This window comes from Oryza sativa, chromosome 11 (genome assembly GCF_034140825.1).
Source record: "Oryza sativa Japonica Group chromosome 11, ASM3414082v1".
Taxonomy (NCBI): domain Eukaryota; kingdom Viridiplantae; phylum Streptophyta; class Magnoliopsida; order Poales; family Poaceae; genus Oryza; species Oryza sativa.
The window spans coordinates 29,161,887-29,189,128 of record NC_089045.1 but is presented as its reverse complement, the minus strand read 5'-3'; the positions used below and the strand labels follow the sequence as shown (position 1 = coordinate 29,189,128).

The 27,242-nt window shown below is 43.6% G+C and overlaps 3 protein-coding genes and 1 long non-coding RNA gene across 4 annotated transcripts; 3 read left to right on the top strand and 1 right to left on the bottom strand.

The window, feature by feature from the left end:
* Positions 1-790: 790 nt before the first annotated feature.
* Positions 791-6,331, bottom strand: LOC9266964 (putative disease resistance protein RGA4). Its single transcript, XM_015762194.3, has 3 exons — positions 6,095-6,331; positions 2,331-5,466; positions 791-1,367 (listed from the first exon to the last, which is right to left on the bottom strand). Exon 2 carries the CDS (start codon positions 5,456-5,458, stop codon positions 2,357-2,359), a length of 3,102 nt encoding a protein of 1,033 aa, XP_015617680.1. The 5' UTR covers positions 5,459-5,466; positions 6,095-6,331; the 3' UTR covers positions 791-1,367; positions 2,331-2,356.
* A 1,494-nt stretch (positions 6,332-7,825) lies between these two features.
* On the top strand, positions 7,826-8,412 carry LOC136353924 (uncharacterized). The gene is made up of 2 exons (XR_010737441.1): positions 7,826-7,938; positions 8,020-8,412. It is a non-coding gene; the product is annotated as an uncharacterized lncRNA (long non-coding RNA).
* Positions 8,413-16,103: 7,691 nt separating this feature from the next.
* LOC4351103 (probable beta-D-xylosidase 2) lies at positions 16,104-23,751 on the top strand. The gene is made up of 3 exons (XM_015761719.3): positions 16,104-17,178; positions 20,652-21,978; positions 22,701-23,751. Exons 1-3 carry the CDS (start codon positions 16,777-16,779, stop codon positions 23,342-23,344), a joined length of 2,373 nt encoding a protein of 790 aa, XP_015617205.1. The 5' UTR covers positions 16,104-16,776; the 3' UTR covers positions 23,345-23,751.
* A 697-nt stretch (positions 23,752-24,448) lies between these two features.
* On the top strand, positions 24,449-26,954 carry LOC4351102 (uncharacterized). Its single transcript, XM_015761726.3, has 3 exons — positions 24,449-24,728; positions 25,555-25,774; positions 26,548-26,954. The coding sequence occupies exons 1-3, from the start codon at positions 24,529-24,531 to the stop codon at positions 26,761-26,763; spliced, it is 636 nt and encodes a 211-aa protein (XP_015617212.1). The 5' UTR covers positions 24,449-24,528; the 3' UTR covers positions 26,764-26,954.
* The last annotated feature ends 288 nt before the right edge of the window (positions 26,955-27,242 follow it).

Here is a 27,242-nt window from a genome sequence, read left to right as displayed (position 1 = left end):
GGTGAGGGTCTTCGTCGGCTGCGCCCCGTCCACGTCGCGCCGGGGTGGGATACGCCAAGAAGAGGGAGAGCCTCGCCGCCGCCTTCCGTGCTTGCTGCCGGCTTGCCGCCGGCAAGCTCCGACTCCGGCGAGGCAACGGAGAGGAAGTGGAGGCGCTGGCGGCTAGGGTTTTTTCGCCCCCCGAGCCGCCCGCACGAGAGCGACGCGGGGGAATCGGTCTTAAGCATAAAATTATTAACTTGCATTGACATAGGACAACACTACCCAAGTACCTACCTTGCGTCTTTCGCTGTTGCAGACAAATAGTTGTTCAGCATTTTCAGTAGGGAAGTTCATATACTGATTTACAGAAGTGGCACCCTAGTAGTTTTCTTGCTTTGACATTACAACACTGCTCCATAAATACATAGTACCACTAGTAGTTTTCTTGGAGCTAACTTCTGTCCTTACTAGTGGATGGTGCCATAGTGGCATAGGAGAAGGGACCATTTACAGGAACCAAGAATTGAAGTGAAACGGTACATGTAACATGTCCCAATAGCATCTGGGCTATGCTTTTGAAAGCCACTAAGTGAAAAGTGAAAGTAGAAGGAATTGGTTCACCATCAGTTGGTCACACATCATGAAAGTGAAAAAATAAAGAACAAGGAGTACTAATAGACATATCATCTTTCTGCCTGTGATTGTAATGAGGTTGCACAGTGCAGTAGATATCACTAATGAAAATATCTCAGTAGCTCAATTCTCAACTCTCAAACAGGGGACTGGGAGGAGAATGAATTGGTGCATGTGTTCAATTGCTTTTACTTGAAAACTGGATTGTAATGAGGTTGAGCTAAAATAGTTTAGAATCAAATTTGTCCAATAGAGCAGGCGAGCAGCAGAGTGGATGTGCCTCTAATAATTGAATATACAAATAACTTGACAAGAATGCAGCAAATTTCAAGAAAATTTTCAATGATCCACCTAGCAGCACAGCATCATTTCACTAGACAAGTATATATACAAGATTATCCCCTCCTCCTTTTCCGGGCTTGGGACCGGCTATGTCATTAAAATCACACCTCAAGTGACATAGGCGGAGTTACCTACACAGCTACAAGAAGAAGAAGAAGAAGAAGAAGAAGAAGAAGAAGAAGAAGAAGAAACACACACAAATCATAAAAAAAAATGAAATACATTTCATGAGGTAAAGCAAATGCCCCTGTTTTTTTTCTTTTTTTTTGCTAAGTTTTACCTTTTTTTGGATTTTTCTTTTTCTTTCTTTTTTTTTGGATTTCTTAAATCTTCCATAGATCGGTAACTAGGTAAAGATAACAAATAAATAAGAAAGTGCCTGCACTGCCCAAATCTTCGAGATTAGCAACCTACAAAATAAACAAGCACACACAAATTAAGCATCGCTATATATAAGCAATTTGGTACTTCAATAACTTAGTTAAGGAAAATAAAATACAAGTGTGATCAGTTTTTGCAACAATCATGTTTTCTGGAGTTAAACCTACTAGACATCAAGAAAAAAAATAGTCTAAGAAAAAGCCACATACGAACTACACATAAGCATGTAGGCAGGGCAATGTACCCTGCTTATTTTATTTGTTAGGGATATAACTAAAATATTAATCAATTGGAACAAATACAAAGGCATTTAGGCAGCTTTTTATTTTCCAAACAAACCTTAGTGGCCTAGGAGCAGATGTTGGGCGCTGCCCCTTTTGTGTTCAATGTCCTGCTGCCAACAGGCTGCAGGCCGAAAATCTGTAGAATTGGGCGTTGTATCGCTTGCAAGTCTAAATTGACCGTTGTATATGCCTAATATATTACACAGTTGAAATATTTCATGAAAAATTGACGTCTCTACTTGTTTTTACAAGATAATATGTGCTCCCTTCAATGTCTCCTATGTACATGCATAATCTCGATACAAAACACACTTGGGTCATTGAGGGCTAAATGCAAGTAAACTGTTCTGCATCTGAACTAAATGATATTTATTTCTTGGCCCATATGTCTCCTTTACTTATGCAGTTTGTGTACCAAAAGTGAAAAAATGATTCTTCCTAACTACCTCAAGTCCTTCGATTGATATCCACCATTTTATGAAAATCTTGACCACAATGAAATGGTTACATGTAGCACAAATGAAAATAAAACTAAATCATATAAATCATTAAACAATCAGTCAATGCACACAACATGAACAACTAAGGAGACTATCAAATGCTAAAATAGCTGCATATATACAAGTGAAGAGCAGAGGAGCAGCATGAATGTACAACCCAATGATTAGTTTATTCCAGTGAAAAATCCCAAGCAATTAGTGTACATACCTTGCACCATCTAAATTAATTGGGTCTCAGAGCCACTCGGTGACCTCCAGCTCATGCTCATCTCCATGGAGCTGGCGGTGTTGCTCCTGAAGCCTTGGGACCCACAGTGAAGAGATCTCCTGCATACCTTCATCCAGCCATAGCTGCTCCAAACCACCCAACTCCTCGACATGCCTCAAATTCGGGCATTCATTTACAAACAGCTCTCTCACTTGGGGAAGGTTGGAGACCCTCTCCAGTCCTTCACATCCTTCAACTTGAAGGCCACCAGAGAGGAACGGGAGGTCCTCCACCGTCTTCAAGTATCTTGTGTCTCTTATAAAGAGTTTCTTCAAGTTGGTGGCCTGCTGTCCAAGCTGTGGTGGGAGAGCCCTCAGCTTGGGGCAGCCCACGAGATCCAACTTCGTCAAACAAGGCAGCAGCCACGACGACCTTGGAGTTGGAGACGGGGCTTCCTCCCCCTTTTGCTTCGAAGCAGCAATTCCATCCTCTCCCCCTTCCTTGGCTGCTGCAGCTGCTTCCTCCTGCACTTCTTCTTCTTCAACAAAGGACCACTCCTCCCATTTGGGCATATCCTTGATGACCAACCATTCGAGCTTGGGGAAAGCAACTGCCTCTGTGGATCTGAGATTACCCTCCCAGCAGCCAACAAATTCGGGTCCAATCTTGGTGATTGCACTTGCTCCATTAATTTTTAGGTATTTCAAGTTTGGTAGCTGTCCGATTGGGGGAAGATGCACACAAGATTTGCAATCTATGAGGAGCACGTATTTCACTGAAGACAAATGGGTACTACCAAGCCAGGTGGGGAACCTTCGCCCAAAGAAATCCCCGATAACAAGATCTTCTAAGTTGTGTGGAGGTTCTAGCTTCTCAAAGATCTTCTCAACATTGCTAATGCCTTCCTCTGAATATGCTTCATCTGTCTGTTCAGTGCAGTGTAGATTCAGAACTTTGAGATGCTTTTTCTCTGATAGTAGAAATGGGTCTGTACTGCTGCAAGGAGTAGCTCTCTCCAATTTTATCATATCAAGACACCTCAACTGTGAAAGATGACCCAACTCTTCCAAATTCCATCCATCTTGTATTTTGGTATTGTCATTTCCACCACCGATAGGAAATCCTTCTAAATCATTGAGAAATTTCAGTCTTCCTATCCCTTTTGGAACCTGGTTTATTGGAGTACCAGCAAGACCAAGCCGCCTCAAATTGCATAGTTGAGTTGTTGCCAAAGGAAGTCTGCGCAAAGATTCACACCCCTGCAAATTCAATATTTGAAGGCTTTGAAGGGAGCCAATGGCCTCTGGGAGAGAACATATATTTGTCCTGTCAAGATCGAGCAACCGCAGATAAATCAAATTTCCAATCGCACCTGGGATGTCATGTACAAGTGAGTCAGACAAATCCAAAATGCGAAGACATACAAGTCTCTTGAAAAGTGAATTATCAATTCTTGCTGACTTCCCAGAGAAGTTTGTAAAACACCTCACTTTATATTGATCCTTGTCCATGCTAGGTAACACCACTATGTCCTTCTCAGTGACAACTGAAATACGCCGTACTTTGCACATAGTATTAGTCCCTAGTGACTCTGGGTCTCCAACAAAACATTCTTCTCTTGACAAATAAGAAGCAAGTTGCCTTAAGAGATCATGCATCTTGCACCTGCTGTGGTCAAAATATAAACCATCTGGTTGGAGCAAGTTCCGATGGATCAACTCATGATAATACCTCTCTGCTGTGTCTTCTAATAATTGGCCTTCTTGCTCATCTATAAAGCCTTCAGCCACCCACATCCTAGTAAGATCACCACAGAAAATGGTTGCATCTTCAGGGAAAAGTGCACAATAAAGAAAACATTGCTTCAGCTGGTGCGGCAGCACTTCATAACTCAGATATAAAGCACCATTTAATTCATCAGGAAGTTTGCTCATGGACCAGGCATTTTTCCCCAATATCTGTCTCCACTCATTCTCTGTTTGATCTTGCAGGCTTGCTAAGACTTTGGCAATAGCCCTGATTGCAAGAGGTAGGCCACCACATTTGCGGACAATCTCGATACCTGTGTCCCGTAGATTTTTCACTTGTTTCTCTTCTTTGATGTTCATGCTCCTCCAAAGTAACTCCCATCCTATATCGGCTGACATCAAATCAACTCTATGAGTGCGGTCCACCCCAATTACACGAGCAATAGTTTCATCTCGAGTAGTTACTAGAATTATTCCTGTGGCTGCCGCATTTAGTGGAGTTCTTAGTAAATCTTCCCATGCTTTATAGTGCCATACATCATCCAACACAAGGAAAAAACTCTTGTCTGCAATGCCTGCTTTGAGTTTGCTTTGAAGGTTCCCAACTGATTCATTTTTTTCATAATGAATTTTCATATTACTAAGAACTTGTGCCAAAAGGGAAACCATAGAATACTCCTTGGAGACACAAACCCAGGCACGATGGTCAAATCTCCCTTCTAATTTTTTATCATTGAATATTTTCTGAGCTAGTGTTGTCTTGCCAACTCCCCCTGTTCCAACAATAGCAAGCTTGTAAACATTCTTTGCCTTGTGTGCAAGCACCAAATCCACCACTTCTCTGCAAGCATGTACGACCTCCTTGCCCACAAGGTTAGGTTCAACTAGGCTGGAGCTTTCTATAGGTGTCCATGCTGAACCACTTCCATTATGTTGTGTGAGGCTGAGTTTTAAAAATACATCATCCTTTGAAATGTTATCTATCTTTTTGTTCAGGCTTCTAATTTTTACAGCAACTTCATGACGTATACGAATATTAGAAAAGCAGGATGAAAGTGAAAGGCCACTGCAAGCAGTAGATTTCCTTGACGATGACATAGGATAGTTAGGTAGTAGGACACTTCCTTTAAATCTAGCCAAATCAATAATATCATCAACATCATACATAACATCTCTTAGCTGGTCAAGCCATTTTTGAACTGCAGAATCTTTCATCCTCCTTGCCTCAGCATCCTGAAGAGAATATCTTATGAGATCTGTTCTTCGCTGCAGTTCTTCAAGCTCATCTTTTACCCCTAAAATGAGTATTGCCTTGTCTGTAATGATCGCTTGCAACTTATTGATGCATGATCCAACCAAAGTATCCACTATTGTTGCCATCCAGCAAACTGTTTTAGGGAATTCAACAAAAAATACCAGAAGAAAGTTAAAAATTAATGCAGTCCAGAAATGATTCCAAAAGCTGGCGTAACATTAAGATATCTATCTTATTTTATTCTATAACTACTTCGCACATGCTAGCCTAGGAGTTGTGTTAGCGCATTTAACTGTAGTAACTAACATTATGGACCCCCCCCCCCCCTCCCTTCTCCTCCTGAAAAAAAAACAATAAAATGATCACAGCTAGAAGAACAAGAGATTTGAAGTACATCCTTACATGCAAGTCTACCTTATAAAGTAGTCATCTGGCGTGAAAAGAATGGATGGTACTTTATAATTTTCAATATTACAGTAGAAATCATCTTGGAAATTCTCATTTGTATATGTTCTTGAGTTTTTCTTCTGTCTTTGAGAGTTATGCATATAACGTATAAAGTGATGATGGGAGGTGATGCAAGAAAATTTCCAAGTTATTAACAATAATAACATGGTCTGAAGATGATCAGAAGTTTACTCAGTTTCATCTTTATGTAACGCAGGAGCACGATCTCTAGCTAACAAGCTATTTTGCAATGTCTTTGGAGCAAGTAATTTAGTATACTGAAGCTGAAGAATTGGAAGAATTAATGGGGTTACCTTTCGATAGCTTCTTTGGTCAATGGGCAATGAAAAGACGAAGTAACCAGCACAGATGAGGTGTTCTCTTCATGTATACAAGGTGAACTAGCTGGACATGAAAGGCGAGGCCGAATGGAGCTGGATTGATGGGAATGGCAGCAGTGCACGCCAAGATGACGACCACTGAGCAATCCGATGTTTCAATCAGCTCATACCGCAAGGAACCAGAGCTTGTGGGCAAGCAGAGGGTTGGTGCGTGAGGAAGAAAGACTCGCCTCAGAGTGAGGCCTTAATTGGTGCGTGCAGCCGCTGACGAGGGAGATGATGATCAAGAACGTTTCCCCTGTAATCTGACGAGGGAGCTAGAGGATCGATATGAGATTGTTGCTGCTTGGAGCTTTCAGTTACTACCAGTACTACTAGTAGGAAGTAGGCAATAACTTACAGCTTGCCATGTGATGTTTTTCAGTTTGAACACTGACAACTCAGACTTTATGAGTGTGCATTTGATGGCATGTATGGACCATCATAGTCCTGTCCTCTTAGAGCAAGTTTAATCACAAAATTTGACAATTTGACCCTTTGCAAAAACTATTTTTACAAATGAACCACTGCCAAAACTTATTTTAAATCTGACCCTTTTGCTCAACGCCAAATCGTGTGGCGCTGAATTTAGACACCTCAGCGCTAAATAGCATGGCGCTGAATGTACGTTGGCACGCTGACTTAGTCTCCCATCCGCCGTGGCACGGCATTCAGCGCCAGCTGACGTGGCGCTGAGGTGTTTAATTTCAGCGCCACATGATTTGGCGTTGAGCACAAGGGTCAGATTTGAAATAAGTTTTGGCAGCGGTTCATTTGTAAAAATAGTTTTTGCAAAGGGTCAAATTGTCAAAAATTGTGAAGTTTAATAGTATAGCCAACTATTAGCTCCAATTCATCTATAGCCAATCTAATAGCCCATTCATACAATAGTTGCATACTACACTATTAATATATGGTCCCACCTGTCGTACACACACCGCGTCTTGGAGTCCGTGCTACATCTGGCTACAAATCTGTAGCCCGCTGCTTTTTCTCTCTCCTTATTTATCTTCTTAAAATATGTTTGCAGCTGGCTTATAGCCTGCTATTGTACCTGCTCTTATGAGGCCCTGTTTAGGGGCTGTTTAGTTCCCAAACAAAATTTTTCACGCTGTAACATTGAATGTCTAGACACATGCATGGAGTATTAAATATAGACAAAAAAAACAAAAAAAATAATTACACAGTTCACCAGGAAATTGCGAGACGAATCTTTTAAGCCTAATTGCGCCATGATTTGACAATGTGGTGCTACAATAAATTAAACATTCGTTAATGACGGATTAATTAGGCTTAATAAATTCGTCTCACAGTTTCCTGGCAGAATATGTAATTTGTTTTGTTAATAAATTCTTCTTTTACATGTAAAATTTGTATTGCCTCCTCAGTAATGAGCCGTTGCAACTTGTTTACGCATGATCCAATTAAAGAATCTAGTATGGTTGCCATAGAGAAACTCGTTAATGGTGATGCACCAAAATTTCCAAGTAAATCAAATGATTAGCTAGCGCCTAGTGATGTGATTATAATTAGTTTAAGTATAAAGATTATATTCCATGATGTTAAAGCAGGAGCGCACTTTGATTAAAAAAGAAAAAAGAAAGAGCCAAAGAGGTGCATACTACTTTATATGCTAGTAGTAGAGACGAACAATGATCATAGACACTCCCTTCACACGAAGAAGAAACGTCATGCTTTCTTCACCCCTCACTGTGGCCTCTCTGCAATGACGAAAGCTTTTGGGCTTTCAGATTCCAGTAGTTTCTATATGCCAAAGAGTATGAAGTCTGAACAAAAACTCGCTTTGGTTGTGATCGACAATCCTGGCCTGGAAAATAACATCTTTACCGTGGGCGCAGATGGCACACCGACGGTTTGGTTGTTTGGTTGCCCGCCTCCGCGCGGCACGCCACACCTGCGGCAGCCATGGAGAGCTTGGCCGGTGTTTGGTTCCTGCCAACATGCGCCACGCCAGATCGAGAGTGCGGCTGGTGTTTGGTTCCCGTGAAAGCTGTGGCTGCCACTACTGCTCCCAGTACAAAAACACGCCACACCTGTGGCGCTGAAAATCATCGCCTCATCTGCGGCGCTGTTGTTGTGGCAAGCACATTCAGACACAAAAAGCTTAGGCAACTGTGGCAAGCCAAGCATGGTGAGCCACAGCTACTGAGGCAAACTACGGCGGCAACCAAACAGCCATGTCTTGAGTGACATTTTAGTTTTTTTTTTATTTGAAAAAGTATCCACCTCAATAGCATATTGTAGAAAAAGTTGACAAAGTTGATGACATATTATAGAGGAAGACAATCGATGGCAAATCCTTGAATTGGAGTAAACTTAGGGAGATAGAATATATTCTCTCATTAAACAATGTAATGGGATAACAAGGAGAAAAGTTAGGGCACTCTCGTAGCTTTTTCCTGAACCAATCCTGATGACAGCGGACAGACCGTTGTTTTCAGTGTTTAAATGGATAAGATGAATTCAATGTAATAAACAAAGCTGGATTTACTTTTCTCTTCCTCAAGATATACATGGGTTCCATCCCACCTAAGCAGTGGCTGATGGGTGGAGAATGAGTCTTGGACACAATCGTTGCCCATGCCAACCATTAACATAAGTATTGATTGTCACTACAAGGAGTTACTCCCTCCATTTTAGGTTACATGACGTTTTAACTTTGGTTAAAATCAAACTACTCCTAGTTTAACTAATTTTATAGAAAAGAAAGTATTAGTATTTTTAACCCGAGACAAATATATTATGAAATTTATTCAATTATAGATTTAATGAATCTATGTTAGTGTTGTAAATATTATTACTTTTTTTATAGAATTAGTTAAATTTAAAGTAGTTTGACTTTTACTAAAGTCAAAACGTTTTATAACCTAAAATGGAGAGAGTAACAGTTAAAATTAATATGTCCTGCTAAACCGGATGATCCTGTTTTGGTATCCGAAAAGAGAGTATGTGTTCTTAACGAATTTGTCATGAATTCGACTTGTACAAGAGCTAAGCTCTGTCCACCCACCCTATAAATATGAAAGGGTCACAGCCGATTGAGGGGAACTCAGATTTACCTTGTCGAGCTACCTGATCTGAATCTTGAATGATACTGACAAACAGACAACATATACCTGACAAACTTCATTATCCTTTATCTATCGAGGATTCCTGCTTCTAGTTGATATCCCTCTGCAAATTTGAATTCCGTACCCGCTCAACTTGTCTGATCTGAAATATGAAACTGAAAGACCGGAAGCTCGCCGAAGAGTCGAAGAAACGACGGGATCCAAGTCGTCGCCGGAGTGGAGCGCCATGGCCCATGGCTGGTCGGGATGCGCCGGTGAGCTGCTGCCGGCGTGAGGCCCATATTGTATGGGCCCATCAAGCTGTTGGGATTAATTTGTGGGCCACCACATGCCAGGAGCAAATTGTGGCCCATAATGTATGGGCCGTGAGGGATGATTTGGGCCTCAATTAATGGGCCTAGGCTGTACTGCGGCGAGTTCTAGCCAACATAGGCCGGAGGCAACGTGCGGCCCCATATTCACGACGAGATTGTGGGCCTTGTCGATGGGCCTCTATCTCTGCTGACCGTCCGATCGAACACTAGCGGTCGATATTAACGTTGGCCAGTTGTTGGAGGTGATTTTTTGAACGAGTCCTTTAGCTATCAGAATTTCCATTTTTGAATCCAAAAAAGGTACATGTGCATCTTTACACCCGTTTGATCTAACACAGCCGGCTGAGATTAAAGCCACGTAAGCATCTGATGATTATTTTCGAGTAAGCCCTCAAACTATCTCGTATTATCGTTGAAAAGGGCGCGTGGGTCGCCGACGGCGGCGGCGCTCCGGCGAGTGGCGACGGTGGCGCTGGCGGCGAGGTTGATGGCGAGCGCTCCGATGAGTCAGTCAGCCAGTGAGGTAAATCCTCGAGCACGGAGCACCTGGTCCGGCCATCGAGCGAGCCCCCACCTCGGCGATGGCGCTGAAGACCGGTGGCGGAGCGCGGAGGGCAAGGTCGAGCGCTCCATTTCCCTTCTCGTCGCTCCGGTTAGATGAAATTCGCCAAACACCGTTGATTGTTTTGTGCGTCATTCATGCATGGGAAGAATAATTTGTACCCGAAAATCGAAATGGTTGAGATGAAACTAAGAACACTGAACTGAAATACTGAATAAGTGAAGAGTACAGGAATGAACACTAAGCTCGATTCCAATTTAATTGTCCATGAGAGGATGAAAATAAATCGAAAACGGACGGAAATTAGCTTTATCATATTTGTTTTCATAAATTTTTTTCGGAATTGGAATCGGAATCGAAAAGTCGGATACGGAAATGAAATCAAATATTATCGAATACAAATACGGAGCGAATACGAGACGGAACGAATACGGTAGTGAATATTTACCGGTATATAAAAGGCCCCTCAAATTGAGTTTCTTGATCGAGGAAGAGATATCACTTATTATTTTAGTTCAACATCTCCAATATTTATATCGTCAATTTTATAGACGGTCTCACAACCGTATGTGAAAATCGATTTTTATGGTTGTTCCTCTAAGAGATTCATATGCAAATATGATTATCAGTTTCTATTCTCAAGACCTTCTACTAGATGTATAACTTACTTGCCATTGTATAAATTGGAGATGTTGTTTATTTTACTTCGCATCTTCGAAACTTGCAATATTTATTTTATGCTTTAAATGCTTTCAAATACAAATGTTATAAACTACAAAGTGGTAGATCCAGTTGAGCTCTACAACTTTGATATGTAACACATCTCCATCAGATGTCGTTTGGATGGTAGATATGAGATTTTGTAAAAATTAATATGGTATATTATAATGAATATTTAGACCCTTAAATGACCTCAAATAATAAAATAGTCAATAAGAAAGTTGTAGATCTCACCGAGCTTTACAATGTTGATATAAAGTTTGTCTTCATATGATTTCGTATGAAAAAGTTATGCATATATACGTGTTTTTTTCTAAAATTTACTCAATGTCTGCGGATATCTGAAAAAAATTCCGGATAGTTTCCGACTTATTTCCGATTCCAACGGATAGTACCCTTACTGTATTCGTTTTCGTTTCTGAGAAAAAAAATCCGAATTCGTTTCCGAATCCGAGAATTTCCGGATAGTTCCGACCGAAACTATCCGAATTCGAAAAATGGTCCGGACGGACGGAAACTATCCGAACCAGTTTCATCCCTTGAGACAACAACTCGAGCTATGAATCAGGGAAGGCATTGCTAGTATAACATAATACAGTGTGAAAAATGAGTATTTTTCCTATCTTTGAGGAGGTACCAACTCAATCCATCCGTCCGTTCACAAAGGATACGATCGGAATAGCACGTCTGCGCGTGTGGTATCGTCTCTTCTCCGTCTTCTTCTTCGTCCTCTTCCCCTCCGCTCCGCATCCTTTGTTTTCACTTGCTTTGGCACCGGCGCACGTCCCTAGATGGCGCGGCCTCTCCTTTCCTCCAGGATGCCGTTGGCCACCCATCTATAGCGCCGCCTCCACCCATCTATCTCGCCGCCGACCATCGATCCACGACGTCGCTGCTTCATAAAGCCAGCCTCCCCGCTTCTTCTGCTAGCGTCTCTATCCTCCCCGCGGCAGGGTGCCCCTGCTCCCTCCCATGGCCGTCTCCGATTCTTTGTCCTTTCTGCTGCAGCCACAGGGCGCCGTTGCCTTCATCTGTCGGCTATCTCCCCCCTTGCTCTTGATCATCGTGCCCTGCCCAACTCCACACAGCACCAGAGCTCCACACTTTGACAGTCATGTCGTGTCCATAGCATGCATAGTGGTTTGTCTTGTGCTAGTATATATGCCGTGCTTCAAAGCTCGCATGAAGTATGAGTGTTCAGTATTGTGGAAGTGCCAAGTTCAGTTCCTGGAACTCTGAACCTTCTGAAACTCAAATGAAGTGGAAGTGTGGAACTCTGAACCTTCTTTGGTGTGGTACGCAGTGGTTATTTAGATCTTGTTTGTGGAATATAGGATTTGTTAGGAATTTATGTCAGACATGTATTCAGAACTTTCTGATGATGACTGTTCTTCAAGCTCCTTGTTCCTTTTTAGTTGGAGTATTGTTCTTGAAAAGGCTCTTTTGTAAACCTTTCTGTAATTAGTTGTGGTTCAGCGCATAATGATGCAATTGGCTTGCAAACAAATGCCTGGTTTGCAGGACTTCTAACTCCTTGGCACGAGGCCTCTGAAATTCGTGGATTTATATTGGCTTCTCTAGATGAGCTTCTCGAGTGAAAAGCTTTGTCTGCTTCAAGTTTCCTGGTGGCCTCGCCGTAGCCCGTAGCAGCCAATCGCCCTGGCGCGATTTGACCTTGCAGCTGCCGGCGCCCTTGCGAATTGCGATGCCCGTCCTCGCTCTGGTGGAATGGGTAGGAGGGACTAGAATGCGGCGCCGTCAGGATCGAACCGGGAGGAGGGAGGAAGCGGGAGCACTGACGGGAGGGAACCACGAAGTCGCCGGTGTTCCCTATCGGCCCACCTCCCCCGAGGTCACTGCCGCCCGGAAGACCACCGCATCGGTTGTCTCAGGCTCGTCGCCGTGTGCCCGTGTTCGCCTATACGGTTTCTGTTCGATTTGAGGAGTCGATGAGTAGACGACTGCATCGGACAGATGGTGCTCCGCTCCAACTTGATTCCTGCAAGCGAAAGTACAAAATTGCCCTCCCACCATCAACAACATTCGGTACCTGCTTTTGCGGGAGATCCTAGGCCATTAGATTGAGTGGAATGGACGGCTAGGATATGGTGCCTCCTTCACTCAAAGACTGTAAAAAGCCTCGTGAAAAATTAGGAAGGTTCAAGTATCGAAGAAGAGCACTGGTTAACATCCCCTGCAGAGCATATGAAGGCATCAAGATCACGGGTGATTTGAAGAATTTAATGGGACAGCAATGAGGAAAGCTAAGGCACTGGTCATTACATCTGTCTTGAACCAATCCTGATGACTCACAAGCTGTTCTGTTCAGTGTTTAATTGTAGAATGATGAATTCAATAAAAAAAACAAGGGTGGATAATGGAGGGAAAGATTTTCTTTTCTGTTCCTGAAGATATACATGCATTTCGCAGCATCTGGTGGGGGAGAAAGAGCCTTGCACACAATCATTGCTGATGCAAAATTCAGTCAAGATGTGCTGCATCCAATCAGAGAGACTCAATAGAGCCCATGACTCTCAATTTGCCCAACAGATACACTGCAGTCTGGTACTCCTATCATCCATCCATTCACTCATTCCTGCTCCCATTACTTCTTCAACTGTATGAGTATATGCAGTATCCTGTCCTACATGCAGTCAGTACCACATGTTCTGCAGCATAGCCTCACTGCCTCAGCACCAACCCCTACATCAACAGCTGCTGAATTCCATGAGCTGAAGCCATCCAGTTCGGTTCCAGTTGGGTGATGCATGCTTGCAAGTTGACCTTTGTGCGTATGTCCATGAACAGAAGTGATGCAGAATTGTGGATGCACATGAGGCAACAACGCCACTAAAAGCCTTGGGAAGTGGAAATGTGGAATCATCTCCATATTTTCTGCAGAGATTTGGGGAGCTACATATGCAGAATTTACATGACTAAACCCATAAAAATATCTATTCACAGTGAGTCTAATTACCTAGCTTTTCTACTGTTGCAGACAAATAGTTGCTCAGCATTTTCAGGAGGAAGATCATATACAGATATACTTACTGAAGTGGGTACCCTGGTAGTTTTCTTGCTTTGACATCACAACACTACTCCATAAATACATTGTACCACTAACTCTTGGAGCTAACTTCTGTCCTTACTAGTGGATGGTGGTGCCATAGTGGCATTGGCATAAGGGATAATGGATAGTAGAAGGGACCATTTACAGGAGCCAATACTTGAAGTGAAATGGTACATGTCCCATTAGCATCTGGACATCACACTTTCTCCCTTCTCCTAGTTGTGTCAGAGTGATGTATAACATGCTATGCTTTTGAAAGCCACTAACAGTTCACCATCAATTGGTCACACATCATGAAAGTGAAAAGGAAAAGAATAAGGACTAATAAGCATGTTGTCTTTCTGCCTGTCATTAGAATATATAGTAGTACTTTTGCCATCAGAAATAGGTTGCACAGTGTAGTGGAGAAATCACTAGGGATTAGGGAAAATAGAGTGATGCTTCTTCTTTGGAAGCATTTAGTTGCGAATAAGAATAAGTGTTTGCTCGACCTTTCATTCATCAACATTCAAGAATTCACAAAAAGAAAAGAAGCTTTAAACAGAGTGAAAAGGGATAAGCACAAGCAGACCTGCAAGAGACGTCAAGTTTTGTGCACAGATGATCTATTAACACTCAAACTTTGGTTACTCTTTTTGGTGCTATCTGAATTCTGAAATCGTATTTATCCTCTTGCTTTTAACCTTTGCAGCTGAACTACTCATCTAATCCGATTTGACAGTGACACACTCATTTCGCTCTCATTTATCAATCCATGTCAGCAAAGTTGCCAAACAATACCTCCGTACAAGGAAACCATTTTGATGAAGCTTTTCGTATCCTTTGCATTGGTCTAAACGGTAAGTAATTCTGACACGTCATTAGTTCTTCCAGCAAAGCTTGTTAAATCAACCTACTAGTCCGATTTCTTCAAGCGAAGTTATTCTCAGTTCTAATCCTCTTCTTGCTGGCGATCAAATCAGGTGCATGATAGGCGCCGCCATTAAATATATTAATTAATGACAGAATGAACTTCTTCAACATTTTGTACAACCTGATGAAATTGCATTTAAAAACATTTGTAATTCACTGGACTGTGGTTTGTATAAAGGTGTTAGGTGAAATCATGACATTTTGATCTGTACGTTGAAGTACTGAACAACTGCTTGCCGGCGAAATACGTAGTACGCCGTTCCAAGTTGGTTGCTCACTAAAACTGACCATAAAAAAGATTGGATTACCAACTGCTCAACAAGATTAACGGTGAGTGCAAGAGTCAATATATATTGTGTGAAATGAAACTTGGCAAAGTACATCGTTAAGATGCTTTCAGTAACATTTTGGGCTTGTTTGAAACGCATTCTTTGATTGATGTAGGATTTGAGCTTGTGCTTCTGCTTATGAAACATGTAGCTTTGTGCTAATGAGGCCACGTTGTTTTTATGGAAGAGTTGTTGCATGAGTACTGTGAACAGATTAGTCTGATGACATATGTGTGGAGAAATATCCTTCCATTCTGCAAGGTGGTCCTTCCAAGGCATGAATGCATCTTTACACAAATGTGATGCTAAAGGCAAGCAGGCCCTCTCTCTTTTGCTCTCATAAATCCAAAACAGAACCAAACAGAGGCTAAAAAGCAGATTATGATTAAAAGCATGCTCTCATTTACAAATAAAAGATCAAGATGACATGGTGATCACTGAGAGATATTTATAGGCCTTAATTGGAACTTATAGATTCTTGTTTGTTGTCTAGTGTGGTAATGAACTAAATCTTCTGTTTCAACATTGTTTCTATTCTAGAATAAAATCATAGACTCTTTGATTGGACGGTCCAAGATAAACCAACAAAAAAAATTCAGGTTAAAAGGGATAGAGGAAGAAAGGAGATAGGGAAAGTTGTTAGGTGCTTTTCATATGGGAAAGTTCCTCTATTTTCATCTCTACTAGATTTGAAGGTACTTGTTTTGGGAGTTAAAGCTAATGGATATGTTCAGATGTTAATCATAGCAGTAATTACCTTTGTAAATTCTAAAAGCAGTCTTTACACCAGTACAGTACAGAGCCTAGTACGTCAATACCTGCTCCAAAGTAGCCGTGCCCTGTCCTTGAAACCGCTTTACTTCTTTATCTGACTTTTGAAGCACAAATCACAAATATCCATCACCACCAACTTTCATTCAGTACAAACACCATTACTAAAAAGAAAGGGAAAAAATGATTTATTACTTCTCTCATTGTACAAACACACAGTTACATGCTCACATGCACAAGAGAATGAAAACACCACCAGCACGCAGCACACAAACTGGCAGCCACCGATTTTTTTTTAAGTTTTCTCTAGGACTAGCCAGCAGCAGTGACTGCAATTTACTACTTCTTCCATCCCAAAATAAATGCAGCCATAAATTTTCCGTGCCAACTTTGATCATCCGTTTTATTTAAAATTTTTTTACTACTAGTGTTTTTATTGTTATTAGATTATAAAACATGAATATAGTTTATACATGACTTATGTTTTTTATTTTTTTTAAAACAATTAAATAAAACAGACGATCAAAATTGAAGAAAGAAACTCATGGCACCCGAGACATTGATTGAATTTTAATTAATCTTTTCTCTGCAAACCAAATAATTTATGGAATACTGAAAACGTGCTGTAAATTTTTAATTGAAAAGCATATACTTTTCTTTGCAAACAAAAAGTATAAAAAAAAGAGAGAAAGAAATTAGCCATTTTCTTGCTCCTCTCCTCTGGGGGTTGGTTGCAACTTGCAGAGCCCCTGAGATTGTGCGGTTGGGTTTATATAAGCACGCTGCCTTCGCCATCTCCATTTCCACAAACACCTTGCAGTTGCAGAGGAGGAGTTCACTTCCACAATGCGGCGCCTCCTGCTCCTCCCGCTCCTGGTGCTCGCCGGGGCGGCGGTCGGCGGGGGCGTCGTCCCCGTCGCGGCGCGGTCGGCGTTCGCGTGCGCGGCGGGCGGGCCGGCGGCGACGCTGCCGTTCTGCAGGCGGTCGCTGCCGGCGCGGGCGCGGGCGCGCGACCTGGTGGCGCGGCTGACGCGCGCCGAGAAGGTGCGGCTGCTGGTGAACAACGCCGCCGGCGTGCCGCGGCTGGGCGTCGCCGGGTACGAGTGGTGGTCGGAGGCGCTCCACGGCGTGTCCGACACGGGGCCCGGGGTGAGGTTCGGCGGCGCGTTCCCCGGCGCCACCGCGTTCCCGCAGGTCATCGGCACCGCCGCGTCGTTCAACGCCACCCTCTGGGAGCTCATCGGGCAGGTACGTTCCACACTTAACACTGTGTCGCCGGCATTGTCGCCGTCGCCGGCGCCGTGGCGCGCGCGCGGCGCGGACACGGGACGCCGCGGCGCGCGTGCGGCGTGCGCGGCGCTTTTGCTTTTGTCGCGGTTTTGTTGTTGTGCGTGCATGTGATGCCTCTCTTCGTCATGTCTGTGCGCGCCATGGCGTCCTTGTCTGTGTCACTCGCTACTGTGCGTCGCGCTTGTCTCAGGTTCTGTCCTTCTCTATTTTTTTTCTATGGTTTATACTCTCTCTCTCTCTTCTAAAATATAAATCTTCCACGCAATCTTTAAAATACTACTTTAACCAATAAAATATTTTAAATGAAAAGTTACATATTATGATAGTTTATTTAATAGTAAATCTAATAACATCAATTTTAGATGAATGATCTTTTTGATTTTTTGCTATTAATAGTTAAAATTAAAAATATTTGACTTATCACTATTCTAGAAATGTTTTTATTTTGGAATAGAATGAGTAGTTTTTTACTTGGTAGTGCCAATGATTTTGGGTACGAATCTTAAAGCACATATCTCACGGTCCATAATACTTGGATAGAGCACTAGCATCCTTGCCACCACTTTGCTTAATAATGATGCGTGTCCACAAAATTTTCAATCTTTATAACAGAAAATGTTATTTTTTGGTGAACAAGTGTAAGATGTAGTGAACAAAACCTTTTTGTATGCATGGCAGTTCTCAAACTTCAAGCACATAATGTTTGCAAGATAAAAGTTTGTGGAAATTTTACATGAACAAGTTTTTATTCAGTTATGAGTTGGCCTAAATATCTGCATGAGCAAAGAGGGTCACTGTGACACTGGCCCAGCAATAGCATCTGCTGGATCATGGTTGGTGGAATGGATAGAGCACTGGAGTTGTATTATTATTTTTGTGTGGAGCCTACAACATGTGTGATTACAAAGAAGAAAAGGCTAATGATCCATATGCCCTTTTGGCCTTTTTGCAAGTGACTGCTTTTAACCTTTCAAGGGTACTTTGTTTCTGGTTTGTTTGATTTTACTGGCGTTTTTGGTACTAGTGGTGAACTGATTTGCTCTGCATGCATTTACTAGCTATTTTTTTTGTTAATTTAGCTTCACACAAATGGTATATGTGTGTAGTACTTATCTTTTTGTAGATAAGACATTAGAGCTTGCGTCTAGACATAATGTTAGGCACTAATTGTGAGTTAAGGCACCGTGTTTGTACATGGTCTGTCTTAGCAAAATGACAAGCAAGCAATGCACATGCTATGCTCTGCTCTACACTGAAGAATATATCTAGATCTCATGCATGTATTAGGCTAACTGTGATGTGACATTCTACCTTAATCATTGTGTTATTTTACCATTGTTAGCCCTGTAAAAGCATGCATGCATCATGCACCTTTCATAACCAAAAACTGGTGGTGAGAAATAGACTATGTCCTAATATTTGATCAAAACAATAACATGCACTTAAATTTAGTTTAGAAGTTCATTATCATCAATGGACAAAACTTTAGGACCCAAGAGTGATGCACACCTTGCTAGTGTGTCCAAGTCCAAAAAGGAAGGACATAATGGAATTCCTAGTGTCCTATATAGTGTGCTGGCCAATGGTGTGCAAGATACAGGGGTGCAGCCATGTGCAAGCCAGCCTAGCCAAATCTAAAACTTTTGAGCCCCATTCTGATATCTTATCTTAGCTAATTAAGAAAATATTTTTCAATGTGTAAATGTGTAAAGTTGGTACACCTTAATTAAAGGTGATGCCCATTCTGAAAGGTGGCCATGCAAGATGCAACCAACGGCCAAGGTGAAGTGTAGGAGGCAGCTAGCAACTATTTACATCAGAAGAGTCCATAAGGATAGAGTTATGATATGTTGCTCTTGTTATTGTAGTCATAGCATATTGCCCACCTTTATTCTCTCATTTTAGCATGTCCTTCTCTCTTCATCACTAAAATTCTGGCAAAGTTGTTTGCACTGAATTTTGTTTACCATAATCAGTGCTAAGCTTTAACTTTAGCTTTAGATCAAACCTTTTTGGCCTTTTGCCTTTTTGTTATTACATATATATTGAATTCCATTCATATCATGGCAGTGGCGAAGCTAGAAAAACTTTTTTTTAGCTCAAACAAACTTCATTATAACTATCATTTGCTATAGAAATTCTATCATCAATTTAATTATTCAACAATATTAAAAATTTAATGGAGTTTTCGTCGGCGAGCCGAGCGGCGGGCTAGCCCTCCCCGTGTCATGGTGAATTCATATAATGGCCATTTTACTCCTAATTACCCATTGGTAGGTATGGCAGTTCAACAATTCAGTGAAACCATTTGTCGATCTAGGATCTATGATCAATTGATCAGTAGTGCTCCAGTACAATGTGATCCATAGGTTGTTGACTTGTTTGTAGAGCTGCAGTTGGTAGTATACTTGCAGAACAAGATCTTCAGATGCCTCATTTATGGCTCTCTCAAGATTAGCAAGACAAGAGTACTGTATTAGGAGTAGTTGAGGCCTTCAAGGCCCAAACAGTGGTCACAAATTGGACCTTCAGGGCAAGTTGCTGGACCTGTGTCTGATCTGATCTCTGCATGTCTTGTTTCCAAAGAGATAGAGAACCTGCAGACATTTTTTTAAAAAAAAAAATCTTCTGAAATTTGCAGAGGAATTCGATCACGAGCGTGAATGTGAGCACAAGCACACGGTTGAGAATTCACGTGCGAATGCAGTGTTGCATAGTAACTTGGTTGAGTACACGATAGGGTACACGGCCATGTGATTGCAGGAGAGTCAATTATATATTTGATCCTGCCTCGTGATTCGTGCTCCACTGTGATCAAAACCATGACTCGTTGTCATCCTGCCCATGATGAACAATCCATAGAAAGATTCTTCTTTTTATATTTTAGGAGTATTTTTTTACTAGTCAGGACTATCTGGTTTTCAGGTTTCTCATCATTCTCATCCCCTCTACTATTAATTATTCAAAATAATTCAGTCAAAAAAAATATTCATAACAAAGTATTTTTTTAATAGAACTATACAATTATTTAAGCTTAAACAAAAATTAAGTAAAACTATATAATGCAACCCAGTCTTCGAAAATGCTCGTAGAGATAGGGTTTACGTAAATAGTTTATGTGCGTGCGTTCATAGGGATGGGTGTGCGTGCGTTGTAATATGTAATTCGAAAAAAAAAATTACAGGCAAAATGAAATACAACGGCACATGTTAGTACATTGCAATTTTAAGCTAACCAAATACCAAAATGTTTACTTCAGGTGACAAGAAAAAATAGTATAAATTCTTAGATGTCTGAAATCTAGCAAATTCCTTTTGTTATTAATCCATGTATGTATTTATGTGTGTGTTTTATATTAGAGTTATTAATTCATGTATTTCTTCAGCTGTATACGTATATCTGTATTCATGTACGTGTACGTATGCGCACAGGCGGTGTCCGACGAGGGTCGCGCGATGTACAACGGCGGTCAGGCGGGGCTGACGTTCTGGAGCCCCAACGTGAACATCTTCCGCGACCCGCGGTGGGGCCGCGGCCAGGAGACCCCCGGCGAGGACCCCGCCGTCGCCGCCCGCTACGCCGCCGCCTACGTCCGCGGCCTCCAGCAGCAGCAACCCTCCTCCGGCCGCCTCAAGCTCGCCGCCTGCTGCAAGCACTTCACCGCCTACGACCTCGACAACTGGTCCGGCACCGACCGCTTCCACTTCAACGCCGTCGTGACGCGCCAGGACCTCGAGGACACCTTCAATGTCCCCTTCCGCTCCTGCGTCGTCGACGGCCGCGCCGCCAGCGTCATGTGCTCCTACAACCAGGTCAACGGCGTGCCCACCTGCGCCGACGCGGCGTTCCTCCGGGGAACCATCCGCCGCCGGTGGGGGCTCGCAGGCTACATCGTCTCCGACTGCGATTCGGTTGATGTGTTCTACAGCGACCAGCACTACACGCGGACCAGGGAGGACGCCGTCGCGGCGACGCTCCGGGCGGGGCTCGACCTCGACTGCGGCCCGTTCTTGGCGCAGTACACCGAGGGCGCCGTCGCGCAGGGGAAGGTCGGCGATGGCGACATTGATGCCGCGGTGACGAACACCGTCACGGTGCAGATGCGGCTCGGGATGTTCGACGGCGACCCGGCGGCGCAGCCGTTCGGGCACCTGGGCCCGCAGCACGTGTGCACGGCGGCGCACCAGGAGCTCGCGGTGGAGGCGGCGCGGCAGGGGATCGTCCTCCTCAAGAACGACGGGCGGGCGCTGCCGCTGTCGCCGGCGACGGCGCGCCGCGCCGTCGCCGTCGTGGGCCCGCACGCCGAGGCAACGGTGGCGATGATCGGGAACTACGCCGGGAAGCCGTGCAGGTACACAACGCCGCTGCAGGGCGTCGCCCGGTACGCCGCGCGGGCCGCGCACCAGCCGGGATGCACCGACGTGGCGTGCGCGGGAAGCGGCCAGCCGATCGCGGCGGCCGTCGACGCCGCTCGCCGCGCCGACGCGACCATCGTCGTCGCCGGCCTCGACCAGAAGATCGAGGCCGAGGGGCTGGACCGCGCGAGCCTCCTCCTCCCTGGCCGGCAAGCGGAGCTCATCTCGTCGGTGGCGAAGGCGTCGAAAGGGCCGGTGATCCTGGTGCTCATGTCCGGTGGCCCCATCGACATTGGGTTCGCGCAGAACGACCCGAAGATCGCCGGAATCCTGTGGGCTGGGTACCCCGGCCAGGCCGGCGGGCAGGCCATTGCTGACGTCATCTTCGGCCACCACAACCCAGGTAGTACATAATCCAAGCAACATTTCATTTCATTTTCATTCAGAGTGCTTCAAAAATATCAAAATTTTATAATCTTTCCAACAGGGGCGGATCTAGAAAAAAATAGTAGTGGGGGCTAAATAAACTACATCAATATAAATCGAACCTCCAGTCCTCACATCCTATGGATCTATGGAAAAAAATTTAGTGGGGGCTTAGGGGGGTCTCCACTGTTCCGGGGGCGGTAGTGGGGTCTCAAGACCCCTCCGCCCCCATTGTGGATCCGCCCCTAGTTTCCAATGAAAAGGAGATTGATTGTGAAATTTGACTAATCTTTTCAAAAAGGAGATTAAAGTCTTGTTTGAATCTAACGAAGATAAAAAAATGATGGTACGTAAAATGATAAAGTCATTAACACAAGATTACTTAAGTTTTAATTTATTACAAACTTAAAAAATGTATATGTCTGATATTTTAAAACAAAAGACGCGAATATTATGGAATGATCTAATATCAAATAATTAGAAGGGTTGAGACTTCAAACCCAGATCATTTAGGCCACCACCTGCGAAGATAGAAGACCCCTAAACGTTTCTCTAATATTTTAAAATAACATCAGCATAAAAAATTCCGTACAAAATACATCGTTTAGCAATTTAAAAAGCATACTAATAGAAATCGAGAAAAAAATATGTATCTTAATCAAGTTAATTTGGAATTTGGTTTGTTGTGTGTTCCTGCAGGAGGGAAGCTGCCGGTGACATGGTACCCGCAAGATTACCTGCAGAAGGTGCCGATGACGAACATGGCGATGCGCGCCAATCCGGCCAAGGGCTACCCCGGCCGGACCTACCGCTTCTACACCGGCCCGACCATCCACCCCTTCGGCCATGGCCTCAGCTACACCTCCTTCACCCACTCCATCGCCCACGCGCCGTCGCAGCTCACCGTCCGCCTCTCCGCCCACCACGCCGCCGCCTCCGCCTCCGCCTCGCTCAACGCCACGGCTCGCCTCAGCCGCGCCGCCGCCGTGCGCGTCGCGCACGCGCGGTGCGAGGAGCTGAGGATGCCGGTGCACGTCGACGTCAGGAACGTGGGAGAACGCGACGGCGCGCACACGGTGCTCGTGTACGCCGCGGCGCCGGCGTCGTCCGCGGCGGAGGCGGCGGCGGGCCACGGCGCGCCGGTGCGGCAGCTGGTGGCGTTCGAGAAGGTGCACGTGGGCGCCGGCGGGACGGCGAGGGTGGAGATGGGCATCGACGTGTGCGACGGGCTCAGCGTCGCCGACCGGAACGGGGTCCGAAGGATCCCCGTCGGCGAGCACCGCCTCATCATCGGCGAGCTCACGCACACCGTCACCATCGCCCTCGAGCAGCTAGGGGTATAGAAAGAAAGCCACTCTCATCAATTAAAAGCATAGGATTATTCAACAAGATTTGGAATTGTATCTTTTGGGTGTTGATGATGATTTGTGGATTGTTATTGTTGGTGCCACTGCCACTGTCTCTACAAAGGTAGAGAGAGCAATTGGAAAGGCATCACATTGCTATTGGAAATTTGGAATTGATCAAGTATTCAGGTTCAAACAATTGAACTGAAGAAATACATAAGATCATTCATTACTTGTTCTTCTTCTGTTGTCCAAAATACACTCCATTTTTACAGTTGATTTTGGCAGATGGACTACCTGCATTGTAAGTACTGTGATCTGTAATGTTATCCAAAGTACTGCAGGTCTGACCTCATGTTCTACTGCGAACAGGGTCAGTTCTTTTGCTAGTGCTGTTCACTGTTTATACTTGTCGTACTCCAAATCTTGTGCAGTTCTGAATCTTTGATTTCTTCTGTTTGGTCCAAAACCGTGTGTTGCTCTTTTTTCTAGGCCCAACTGCCCACAGGTTTCTGGTAGAAATTTTTCTAAGTGACTAGTTCAGCGCAAAGTTTGGATTTTGGTTGAAATTGGAGATGATGTGACTGAAAAGTTGTGTGTGTATGACATGTTGATGTGATGGAAAAGGACTGAAGTTTGGATCCAAACACAGCCTAAAGCCCATAGCCCATAGGTTTGTTTGGTCATGACAAAACAGACAAACAAATGAGGTTCAACTGAGCAAATTCCTGCCTAATACAGTGTTCATTCAACTCATCATTTCTAAAAGGAGTTTAAAAAGGTCAAGCCTTCTGTCACATGTAACACAAGTTCTCCTACGCTGACTCCTCTCTTGGAACTTCAGACTTCAGAGAATTGCCATTGAGTAGAAATAGTACTGTACAAGTAAAGCTCTGTTTCTTTGTTGTTAATTTGTGTGGATTATGAGAATCAATCAATTAACTTAAATTGCTTCCTATAAAATTAATGAGGAAATATTATAACTTAATGCGTTCTAGATAAGCTTCCAGAACTTTCCTTGCAAGCAAGCACTAGTACTCCATTGACTAGTCTTTCATTTCACACTCTGTGCTTAAGTTGAGTTCAATTTCATTTCCAATCACACAGATTTGCTCTCTTCTTCTTCTTCCTCCATTCAATCTCTCGGAATCCGAACCCTAGCCTGGTAGGGTGGGGGCACGATGGGGTGGGCGGCGCGGTTCCTCACGGCAGTGTCCTTCCTCGCCGCCGGCGTGCTCTTCGCGCCGGACGCTCTCCTCGGTGGCTCCGGCCGCTCCGGCGCCGGGGTCGCGGCGGCGAGGCTGGCGCACGTCCTCTGCTTCGCCACCGCCTGGGGCGCCGCGCTCTGGGTCACCTTCATCGGCGGCATCGTCATGTTCAAGTAAAGAGCTCTCTAATCGCTTCCCTATCTATCAGCTCCATTTTAGTGGAATTTTGGGTTTTCACGTCGATTATTGTTGCTGTTAGATTTTTCGTAAGTGTTACTATGTTGTAAACAGTATCAGATTTTGTCAAATTTAAGCGGAGAGCTTGCATAGTCTTGCTGTCTTGGCCATGCTCAAAATGCTAATTTGGTTGTTCCTAGGCTCCTAGCAGTTTGGGTTTGACCCTAGAATAGTATCCTTGCCCAAACGTTCATCCAGTTTTTTACTTTTGGTTCTAGGATTTCATTTTAGTAAAGATTGCGTGTTTATATGCTTGTAAGCACAGAATCCCAATTTACAACCTATAGGATGGAACACTAATTTCTAACTTGGAATTACTGTATATTTGGTTATTTGGATAATGGAGAGATTTGAGATGTTAAATTCTCTTATTAAAACTTTAAACCTGCTGTGACTGTCATGCTTGAGCTCACCATTTTGGCATTTGGCCTGGAGAACTTTTCAGAACTCTTTCATGGTTTCACCAATGTTCATGGTGCCTTTTGCAAGCAAGTTGGATTATTGTGTAAGCTGCATGTTTCAGAGTAATACGTAGTGTGCATTTCAGAAAGCACTGTCATCTGTTCAGTTGTTCAAATGCGCCTTCAGTGTTGTATTATTATACCCACATAGTACATGCTGCTTTGTGATTTTGCAGAAAAAATATCACCTAAAACCAGAAATGCAGCATCTATTTTGGTTATTGATCCACCAAGTGCAAGTTGTTTACTCCAAAATATTTCAGAATAAGGCTACTGACATTGCTTTGATGTATTCTTTAAGGTATTTGCCAAGGCACCAGTTTGGGAGTCTACAAGGGAAAATGTTCCCAGCCTACTTCATGTTGATATCAGTATGCTCGGCTATATCAGTGGCAGCTTTTGCGTATCTACATCCTTGGAAGACGGCATCTACCATTGAGCGCTATCAGCTTGGATTCTTGATCTCCGCCCTTGGTTTTGACCTTTCCAACCTTCTGGTTTTCACGCCCATGACCACTGAGGTAAATCTTTTTTACCATTTTTCTGCTTTCTTTATGTTACGATTTTTGCTTTTCACCTAACTCTACTTGCATTGCATGAAATTTAAGCTTGATAAGTAAATGTCCATGTAATGTAATGTAATGTAGATTTTTTTTTGAAGGCGATAAAGTATAGGTGGATCAATTCATGTTGATTAAAAAGTCCGACTGAAGTGCGACAGTGAGGCCTAAGGAATAAATGACTTTTTGTTGCATTTTATTTTCAGGAATGAACATATGTAGTAACCTGGTAGTGGTTTCCATAGGTAGCACGCACTAGCACCGGCTAAATAACATGCAACTATGCAAGTGCTTGACACAGGGGCACTTGCTCTTATCTTAGTTTCCAATCAGCTTAGCAATATAGCTTTGGGAATTGGGAAAGTAAGTAAACCTTTATAGTTCTAACATAGAAAAGTTTCTGGCTTAATGTAGTCAAACACCATGTTTTTGGTCTTACGGTTGCATAGTCTTGAATCATTTGTGTGAGCCGGCAGTTTGCAGGGTGTTACTGCAGAACAGTAAGAGATATACCTTTATTCTTCAATTGAATTTGAGTTTGGATTGCTCCTACCTTGTGAGCCATCATTCAGTGCTCAACATTCGTCTTCTGTTATGCTCTTGACAAGTTGCAGCGAATGATGATTGCTGAAAACAAACATCCTGTAGCCCCAACATTGCTTCACTTCAGGGTGCTCTTTTGTAGTACCTATCAATATACAGTTTTGAGTTTTGACTTAGGCTTCTTTCTACAGATGATGATGAGGCGGCACAAGATCGAGAAAGACCTCGGCATCGGCAGCGAGGTCGGGTTTTCGAAGAACGCGGAGGTGGCGAGGACGAACCCAACGCTGGCGGCCATGAACAAGAAGTTCGGGATGATCCATGGCCTGTCGTCTCTGGCCAACATCATGGCGTTCGGTAGCCTTGCAATGCACTCCTGGTACCTCGCCAGCAAGCTCCAGATCTGACGGCATCATCACCACTGCTTCTCCCATGTCTCCATGTTCTGTGCCTCTGAGTTCTGAAGCTTGTTGCCGTAAGCTGCTGATCAAAAGTTGTATACTAGGTTTATGTAACAGATAAACTGATGAAGGAACTTGTGATAGAAACTTTGCAATAATTTGGAGAAATGATGTACAGATCGCTGGGTGTTTGTTTTGATTTGTTTCAATGCATTACAAATACTACGAGGGAGATACCTTTCTCGCTGATAAATTGAGCCGGCATTTTGGAGAAGAAAATGGCTTGGAAGAAGGCCGAACTGTCCACTTATTATATGGGCCGCACTTACCACATTCGCTTTCCGGCCCACATATAATACGGCCCGCATGCTCACCTCAACCCGTACCGGCCCAACTGGATGGGCCGCACTGAGCTCACAACACTTACAAGCCCATATATAATGGGCCGCAACGAGCTCGTAATTTTGTTACGGCCCACATATATA